Here is a 9,591-nt window from a genome sequence, read left to right on the forward strand (position 1 = left end):
TGCTGGAAATGGGAGGGGGGACGCACTGGTCCCCTATGGCCCCAATCTGAAACTGTGGTGCTCAGTTCTTGAAACCTGCAGGGGTGAAGAAGCTGAGGAAGAAGAAGGAGGAGAAGACAGAGGAGGAGAGTGACAAGGGCCCCTACTGTAAACCCACCAAGGAGCCTCGGAAGAAGGAGAGCCCAGCCCCCTGCTTCCACATGGCCAAGGGGCCCAAGAAGCAACAAGGTGGGGGAGCAGCACCCACCCCTCTGTGGGCAGCTATGTATGGCACCCTGTGTCCCACTGCCCCACATCCCCATGCACCATATTCCACCAGTGCCATTGATGCTCTGCACATCCCTGAGGGCTTTTCAGTCAAGTCCCAGTTACTCATCCAAGAGGAAAGGTGATGTGGCAGGGAATCAGCATGCATGATGTTGAGTCAGGAGTGGGAACTGTGGAGAGGGGGAACACGACACTGTCCCTGGGAAAGTGGCAGTCAGCAGTGCCACAAGCTCCCTGGACATCTTTCCAGAGAAAATAAAGATCATAGAATCAGTCAGGGTTGGAAGGGACCACAAGGATCATCTAGTTCCCACCCTGCTGCCATGGGCAGGGACACCTTGCACTAGATCAGGCTGGCCAGAGCCTCATCCAGCTTGGCCTCAATCACTTCCCTGGGCAACCCATTCCAGGGGCTCACCACTCTCATGGTGAAGAACTTCTTCCTCACGTCCAACCTGAATCTACCCACTTACAGCTTTGTTCCGTTCCCCCTAGTCCTGTCACTACCTGATACCCTAAAAAGTCCCTCTCCAGCTTTCCTGTAGCCTCCTTTCAGATACTGGAAGGCCAGATGGTGCTCGTCTGCCCCTGCCCGGGCTGCAGCCACGAGATGGCGATGCGGCTCCACACGCTGTGTCCCGCTCTGGACACGTCCAGATGCGCCGGGCACCCACGGTCTCAGAACCCCCGGCCGTGGTGGGACGGGTGCCCACACTGGCATGTACTGCCGAGGTTCACTGCTCACCAGCTAGGAGGTACAAAGCCATGATGTTGCTGATGCCATGGTGGTCATCTCTGGGCAGAGCCAGCTGAGGACTCCGAGGATGAGGAGGTGGAAGATGAGATGGAGACTAAAGACTCGTCAAAAAAGCTCAAGAAGAAGCTGCCCAAAGAGCCCACCTCGGGTGAGAACCGGGAGAAGAAGCTCAAGCCAAAGCGTGAGTGCCCAGGGGACAGGGATGGCTTGAGTCTGACTGATGTGGCTTCCATCTGTCCTTGTTGTCATGAGGGTTCCACCCATGTTCTGTCCCCATCACTGCCTCAAGAGGCTCAGGGAGCCGTGGGGCAATCACCCTCTTCCCCTGCAATGTCCACTTAGCTCACCCCTTCCTGGTCTCCCCACCCTGTTATCATCACCACCTGTTCCCATCCCCCTGTCTGGCTGCTCATCTGCTCCTCCATCCCAGCAGGAGACAAGAGTGACCCTGAAGGCAAAGCCAAATCTGCCAAAAGCACCAAGGAGTCCATGGCCATGTTCCAGGTGAACAAGGAGAAGAAAAGCAAGAAGAAAGGTATGGGGCAAGCGATGGGGGGGGTGGGGGTGGGGGGGGTGGTGTGTGCCAGCCAGTCCTGCTGCTCCATGGCATCACCCTGATCCAAAAGTACCCAATGCTGTGTGACCATGTCCCCTGTGTCCCACTGCAGCCATCACTGGCAGTGATGAGGAAGATGATTCTGACTCTAGCACCAAGCCCATCAGGTCAGAGAAGAAGAACCCAGTGTCCCTCTTCCAGACTGGAGGGGACCCTCCCAGGGAAAAGAAGACCAAAAAGAAAGGTATTAGCAATGTGGAGGACGGTGGGTGCTGGAGGGGCTTCTGGGGGTGCAGATGAGCCTGGCCATGGAGACCAATGGGATTTATGCTAGTCTCAGTTCTGGGGTACAGTGGAATCGGGCTCTTCCCCCCACCCCATGTCCCTGCCTGTTTCTGCTCACAGCTCCTCCCAAAGCAGCCGACAGTGAGGAGGCGACTCCAGAGACCCCACAAAAGAACTCCAACAGGAAGGGAAAAATGAAGAAGTCAAAGAAGGTACAAAACCCCGTCAGAGCCATGGGGGTCCCTTCAGAGGGTAGCAGCCGCTCTTCTTCCCAGGGCAAGCCATGGGTCTGGGAGACCTACCACATCACTGTCCCCAAAGCCACCAGCTGCAGAGCCACATCCCAGGGGGGACTGGGAGCTGGGGAAGGAGGGAAGCTTCTGGCAGGTTTGGCTTTGGGGTCACCATCCCCTCTCATGCTGCAGGCAAAAGAGGAGAGGCCCCCGTCACCTGCCATCGAGGTGGACAACCTGGAGGAGTTTGTGCTGCAACCGGCACCACAGGGAGTGACCATCAAGTGCCGAGTGACTCGGGACAAGAAGGGCATGGACCGGGGGCTTTATCCCACCTACTACCTCCACTTGGATAATGACAAGAAGGTGAGCTGCGGTTGGGGTGCAGGGACCCCAGGGCTTCACACTCAAGCTGGGGAGCACTCTCAGGGTTTTGAGGGGATGCTTGCCTGTATCCCACCACGGTGGTGGGCTTTGGATGGGGCTGCTTCCTTCAGTTCCTCTTGGGAAATGTCCCATGTTCATGGTGCATGGCATGATGAGGGCTCAGACCCTCCTGCCCCATGGCTCGGCCAGTGTTTTGGGGATCATCTTCACTTCACGACTTCCACAAGATTGTGGCAGTGACCTGCTGGGCCAAGCCTTGTGCAGAGAGCACTGGGGGACACTGAGCTTGGGATAGCAATGATGATGACAACACCCAATTCCCACGAGGTTCCATTACCCTCCCAGGTGTTCCTCCTTGCCGGGAGGAAGCGTAAGAAGAGCAAAACCTCCAACTACCTCATCTCCATTGACCCCACTGACTTGTCACGGGGAGGAGAGAACTTCATTGGGAAGCTGAGGTAGGAGCAGAGGTCCACCTCATTTCAGTGGCACCCCATTTTGGTGGTACCCCATTCCTGCAGCACCCTCTATGGGTTGCTGGTTGCCCCATGAAATGGCTAGGTCAGACAGGAGGCTAAATTCAGCATTCCCTGCTGTGGATACCATCCGAAGAGTGCTGAGGGGCCAGGAGGAGAAAACAGGCTGGGCTGGTTCCTCCTGGCAGACAGGTCATGGCTAGAAACAGCACCCAGGAAGTCCCAGCCCACTGCATGGCTGGCAGCAGTGCAGGGATGCTGGAGGGTCCTCATCGTGGCAGCACCCTACAACATCCTCATTTAGGGGTGCCCAGAGTCCAAGCAAACAGCTAAAGGGTGGGAGGGACAGTGCTGATTGGGGGCTGCACATGGGGTTTGCATCTAGAGCAAAGCTGGGGCCATATGTGGAGTAGGGGTGGGACAGGAGGGGTCGGAGGGGACTTTGTGGCACCATCCATGGTCATCTCCCATACTTGGCTGCAGATCCAACCTGATGGGTACGAAGTTCACGGTGTTTGACAATGGTGCAAACCCTGACAGGGCCAATGCCAACTGGTCCAACGTGCGGCAGGAGCTCTCAGCCGTGGTCTACGTAAGTAGCAACATGGGAACCCCCCACATCAGGACCTCCTGGGTTTTGCACTCCTGTGGGCTACTGCCCCAAGGGGTTGGAGAGATGCTGATGGCTAGATCCATTCCTGAGCCCTTGTTCAGCCACCAGTGAGAAGCTGCTTTTAATGGGGGCTCTCTTGCAGGAGACCAACGTTTTAGGGTTCAAAGGCCCCCGGAAGATGACAGTCATCATCCCTGGGATGAACTCTGACAATGAGAGGGTGCCCATCCGGCCACGAAATGTAAGTCAGAGGCCAGACTGGGAGCAACTCCTTGGGAACAGGGTTTGCTGGGGTTCACCTTGGATTCTTCCCATCTTGAGACATGGAAAGGCTTTGAGGTGTCCCTGAAATTCAAGGCACCACCCTGAGAGGTGCGAGATGTGGTGGCTATTTTTTTTTCTGAGCAGTGGATCCCATCTCCTGCCACAGAGCATCTTTCTGGCAGATGGCAGGGCTGTAGCAGAGGTCCCTCCAAGTCTGCTCCCTCCCCTCTTCCCCTCCCCAGGATAATGATGGCCTCCTGATGCGATGGCAGAACAGGAACATGGACAACATCATCGAGCTGCACAACAAGGCACCAGTGTGGAATGATGAGACCCAGTCCTACGTGCTCAACTTCCATGGCCGGGTCACCCACGCCTCTGTCAAAAACTTCCAGATTGTGCATGACAGTGACCGTAAGCTGGGAAGGGGCCAGGTTTTGTCGGGGGAATGATGGCCTAAGCACCTCCTTTTCTTGCTGAGGTGTTTGGTGGTTTTTATTGCTGGAGATGGAATGAAGCCACCCAAGGCCAGTGGCCCCGGGTGCTGGCAGAGACAGCATGCAGGTCACCTATTGCCAGGCAGATTTTAGAGCAAGAGCAAATCCTCTGGGGAGCTGAGCACTCTACATCCGGCCATTCATCACAGAGTATCACCCTCAGTGTGCACCCCACACTTCTGGTGGGCACACCCTGGGCTGCATTGTGCCTTGAGGACAGTCCCTCAGGAGTGGCAGTGGCTCTGTCCCCTGTCTGCAGCCGTTCGTCACCTGTCTGGTGCAGTCAGAATCCCTCAGCCTCCGGGGTGTAGGGTTACGGGACGGAAAAAACCTCTCAGGGGCCCCTGGTTTATTTTTACAGATTTCCTGTCACCCGCCTTTGGGTAGCACAAGTCCCAAGGTGGGGCACTGGGATCCCTGTCCCTTGCAGATCTGTGGCTCCTGTGGGGACCAAAAGATGTCATGGTCCCGTGCTGGGAAAATCAAAGAATGGTTTGGGTGGGAAGAGACCTTAAAGATCATCTTGTTCCAACCCCCTTGCAGGTGATGGGTTTTGGTGACACACTGTGCTCATAAGCTGTGTGCAGAGCTTGGCAAGGGGGTGGCTTCTTTGGAGTGCCACAAAACTAGGTCCCCTGGGATGAAGGATGAGATGGGGGCATGGGTGACACCCTAGCTGCTTGCCCTCTCTCCTGCAGCTGATTACATCGTGATGCAGTTTGGGCGCGTGGCAGATGACGCCTTCACCATGGACTACAACTACCCTCTGTGTGCAGTGCAGGCCTTCGCCATCACCCTCTCCAGCTTTGACGGGAAGCTGGCCTGCGAGTAGCACCCATGCCAGGGCCACTGGGGCTACTGGGGCCACCTGGTCTGTCAGGACTACTGGGACCACCACAGCTGTTGTGTCTACTAAGGCCACCAGGGCTGTTGGGGCCACCAAGGCCACTGAGGCTGCTGGGACCACTGAAGCTGACCACTGCTACTGGGGGCACCAGGGCTGCTGGAACAGCTGGGGCTACTGGGGCCAGTGAGTTCACAAGGGCCAGTGGAGTTGCTGTGCCTACCAAGGCTACCAGGGCAGCAGGGGTCAACTGGGTCTGCTGGGACTAACTAGGGCCACCACGGCCACTCAGGCTGCCAGAACCACCTGCCAAGTGTCCATAGGATGCTCCTGCATCTCCATCCTGCTCTGCTTTCTCCATCTCCAGCATCTGCCTGGCCAATGCTCAATGGCTGCAGCCACCCCTGGGGTGACTCGAGGTGCCTGCAGGGCACTGTGGGATGCTCAGCCAGCCACAGTCACCCTCTCTGGGGACAGATCACTGGTCTGGGGCAGATGGCAGGGTGAGGCTGGGGTATATTTAGCAGATGAGGCTATGATCCCAACCTCATCTCTCTGAGATGTTTCTTGGACTTGGATCCTGGAAACTCATCCCCCTTTTTGTTTTGGAGTCTAGTTTGTATTTTGTAGCTCAGTGTCTCAGTGAGAAGGGGGTTGGTGAGCTCCTTGGTCTGTGTTTTCTCACCCTCCTTATGAGCCCACATGCAACTAGACTCAGCCCAAGCTCCTGGTGAAGAGCCCTCTGCCCATTTTAATGCCCACCAGACACCAAACTCCTATTTTACCCCATTTTTCCCTGGCACAAGCAGATGTGTGGCACTTGTGGTGTCTTTTCATGCCCTGAACTCTCCACCCCAGTGGCTGGAAGCCCTTGGGGATCTGGATCTTTGAGGAGCAGCCTGGAACCCAGAGCACTAGCAGCATGTGGGCATGTGCCAAGGGAAGGCAGTGCTGGTGGGTGTGAAGGCAGTGAAGGAGGGTTGGCAGCCACGTGAGGCAGAGCTGGCATCACCAGCACAGGGCTGGGCTGGTGCCACCAGGAGGGACCTGGAAGGGAAAACTCTGGGTGCACCAGGAAGCACCAGGGTGACTCACAAGGTGTGGTTTGGTGCTGAGTCATGCTCAACACCCATCTGGGCCCAGCTGAGCCCCCTATGTCCCCAGCACTCACCACACTGGCATCCCATTGGACACTACCAGGCTGGTGGTCTCAGGGACCCCTTCACAGCATGGGTGTCCTTGCTTCTGGTGGCACCCTATGGTTCAGAGCCCAGTTGCAGGGCACTAGGGGGAGTCATTGGGAAGGGGAGATACTGGGGAAGGGCAACTTGGGGGAAGCAGGGCAGCCCGTGACCCCATTTCCAGCACAAAGCCGCCTTCATGGGGTGAGGATTTGTCTGAGTGGACAGTAACTGGAGGTCAGGAACGCTGGTACATGCCATGGTACTCCAAAACACTGTCCCTGTCTCCCCAGTAATGTTTCTCTCATCTACTCTGCTCCTGCACTGACCCCAGGGGGACTGATGCAGTTTGGGGTTCCATTCCCAGGACACATTCAGGTCTTTTCCCCTTTCTGGGGGTGATCTGAACCACTACGCCCAAGTTAATGCTGCAAGACATGAATGAGGTGACAGATGTGGTTGTGCCATAGGGATGCAGTTTCAGAACATGGCCTGAACACATCCCCACGGCACGGCAAGAGACAGATGACAGTGACAATGAGACCATGAGCTGCAGCTGGACCACTGGCCAATATCTGCACCAGCAGCTTTGCTGATGGAGTCAAAGTTTTCCCCCCAGCTGCACGACTCCAGGCTCCGTGATTCATGAGTACACATAGGGGCAGACGGAGGTGGACAGCTTGAGAACAACAGACCTGCATGGGGCATCGTCCCTTACCCATGTGGTGAGATCAGAGACTTTCTAAGAAGAGAAGTAGAGCCCACGTTTCAGGGCCAGCATCCCCTGGCTAGGTGTGGCCTGAAAATATGGGGAAAATGATTGTTTTCTGTCCAAATCCAGCCACAGACCCAACATCTGTTTGGAATTGTGAAAGACTTTAGCTGACAGTCAGGCTCACGCCTGTTCCCGCTTCCTCTGGTGGAAGCAGGAAAGCTGAAGCAGGGTGAGAGAGATGGATTTGGGTTTCCCAAACTCCTGCTTCAACAGAAACTCCCTGGGGAGCTTCTCCCTCCTCTCACCGAAAAAGTCCCCATGTTGCCCCTTGTTGCTTGCAAGTCCCTTGGGATTCCCAGCCTGTGGCCCAAGCAGAGCAGAACCCATCTGCCCTGGGTGGCCCATGCAATGCCTCCCCATGCCTGAACAGCCACCACCTCAGCTGCCCACTCCACATCCCTTCCACAAACCCTCTAACCCAAACCAACTGCAGCACAGGAAAACAAATGAAAGCAATTGAAGAGAGCGCTGGGTACTGGGGCCTTGGTTTGCACCGGCTGTTAACAGCAGAGGAGAGAGGGATGGAAGCAGTTGAGATGTGGATCGGCTTTGGCCGACGAAAGGTGTGACAGATGCACCAGCACGCCAATGGCTGGGGATGCCGGGGTGTGCATGGCTGTGAAAGGAATGCTCACTGTGAGGGAAGATCAAAAAAAAAAGGAGCCTTATCAGTGGCATTGGAGCCCAAAGTGTGCATCTTCCTTGGAGAAAGGGTTTTCTCCATCCCCAGGAGTGGTGTTTTAAGACTTCAAGGCTTTGGAAGCTTCATGTGAGGGGGTTGATGCTGAAGGGATGGGCTTAACCCCTCATGAGGAACACGAGCAGTGGCCAAAGGTGATTGTTGGCAGCTTCTTCAAGGGAACCTGCTGGGAAATGGGTTTTCATGGGATCACAGAGTGGTTTGGGTTGGAGGAGACCTTTAAGGCTCATCTAGTCCAATCCGCTGCAGTCAGCAGGGACATCTGCAACTGGAGCAGGTTGCTCAGGGCCCCATCCAATTTGAGCTGGAACAGGTCCAGGAGTGGGGCACTTCTGACCTCTATTTTTGCAAAGATAGTTATAAGAAAAAAATAAGGTCCCACCTTGATGCTGAGCACCACATCTTAGTTAGGAGCAATGTCACTGCAGTATGGGCTCTCACAGGTACTGGTCACCAGCATCCCCATTCTGTGCCAGTGAGTGGAAGACGCTAGTCCAGAGCTGAGCAGGAGGATGGAATTGGAGGGCTCTTCTCCAATTGCTCTCTTCTCCCTCTGCCTAGACCCCTGGGGCTAAATGCAGCCAGCCCCAAACCCAGGCTCAGCCCCTGTACTCTTTGTGAGTGGGGAGGGGGGAGCCTCTAAGAGGTGAATGCCCCATCATGGGGCTGGGGGTATCCTGGCAGGTATGGGAGGAGAGGCCACTGCTGGGAAATTCCTCACCAGCCACAGAAGTGATGGAGCTGTTGGGTTCCCAGTAAAGGGCATCACCTTGGCCTTGGGGGCTCTTGCTTCCTGTTTTGAAGTGGTGACATATTAATCAATTAAAGAAGTGATGGGAAGATTTTCTCACCCCTTTCCCTCCCTGTGTGTTTCTTTTGGTGACATTTTTCCAAGGGAAGGCCAGGAAGCCACAGGGCTGCAGGATGGGTTCTTTCTTGGCACAGCCAATATATTTTTGACTGAATTTAAACAAGGAATGGTTTTTTAATTAGTGAAGCCATTCTGGAGAAGTGTTGGAGTTTTACAACATTGTAGCTGTTCTTGGTGTCTTGCCTAGACTTGGATGTTCTGGCCATAAGAAAATATTGTTTATGGCGTTGCCGCTTGCAGCTCTTTTATATTACAATTTGGGAAAGGAAGTTGCTATACCCGCCAGTGGATGAAGAATAGCAGAAAGGAGGATTACAGACTTCTGAAAGAGGGAAAAAGTAAAAATGAAGAGGCAGGAGTGAAAGAAACCACTAAGCCAGGACTGAAACACTGTGCTCCCAACAGAGCTCATCTTGGCATCACCAGCGGTTGGGTTGGAGGCTGTAACAGAGCCCAAAACCAGGCCCAGCACAGCAGTGACTCCCTCGGTACTCCCCTGCATGGAGCCTTACATATGGTCCTAAACATTTGCAGATCAAGCTTTTATTCATGGGCTAAGGCACGCTTGTTTGCTCATGCCTTACTCAGCCCCAACTCCTATTGAACTCAATTAAAGCTGTCATCTCCAGGAGCAGTCAATGTCATTTTTGCCCAAGTAAGGGATGAGTAACGAGTGCTCTGAATGGCCCGTGGAGAATAGCAGCCATTTTGTTGCACTTTTTGGTCCAGATTTCTTACAAGTTAGCAGCAGGCCAAGGGTGGAAGAATGCGATAGGGCTTTGGTAATCACCCGATTGCTGAATGTGCTGGATGCCGAGGAGGCTGGCACTCCACAGGCTGCAGCGTTGGCTGGCTTGTCCCAAAAGGCTCGGCACGAAAATGAGA

At 54.9% G+C, this 9,591-nt stretch overlaps 1 protein-coding gene across 1 annotated transcript; it reads left to right on the plus strand.

Annotated features, from left to right (window-relative positions):
• The first annotated feature begins 1,513 nt into the window (after positions 1 to 1,513).
• TULP1 (TUB like protein 1) lies at positions 1,514 to 5,167 on the plus strand. The gene is made up of 9 exons (XM_054395977.1): positions 1,514 to 1,559; positions 1,693 to 1,824; positions 1,986 to 2,089; positions 2,300 to 2,464; positions 2,831 to 2,943; positions 3,445 to 3,553; positions 3,717 to 3,815; positions 4,081 to 4,252; positions 5,034 to 5,167. The coding sequence occupies exons 1-9, from the start codon at positions 1,514 to 1,516 to the stop codon at positions 5,165 to 5,167; spliced, it is 1,074 nt and encodes a 357-aa protein (XP_054251952.1).
• The last annotated feature ends 4,424 nt before the right edge of the window (positions 5,168 to 9,591 follow it).

The sequence above is a fragment of the Indicator indicator genome, chromosome 35, assembly GCF_027791375.1.
Source record: "Indicator indicator isolate 239-I01 chromosome 35, UM_Iind_1.1, whole genome shotgun sequence".
Taxonomy (NCBI): domain Eukaryota; kingdom Metazoa; phylum Chordata; class Aves; order Piciformes; family Indicatoridae; genus Indicator; species Indicator indicator.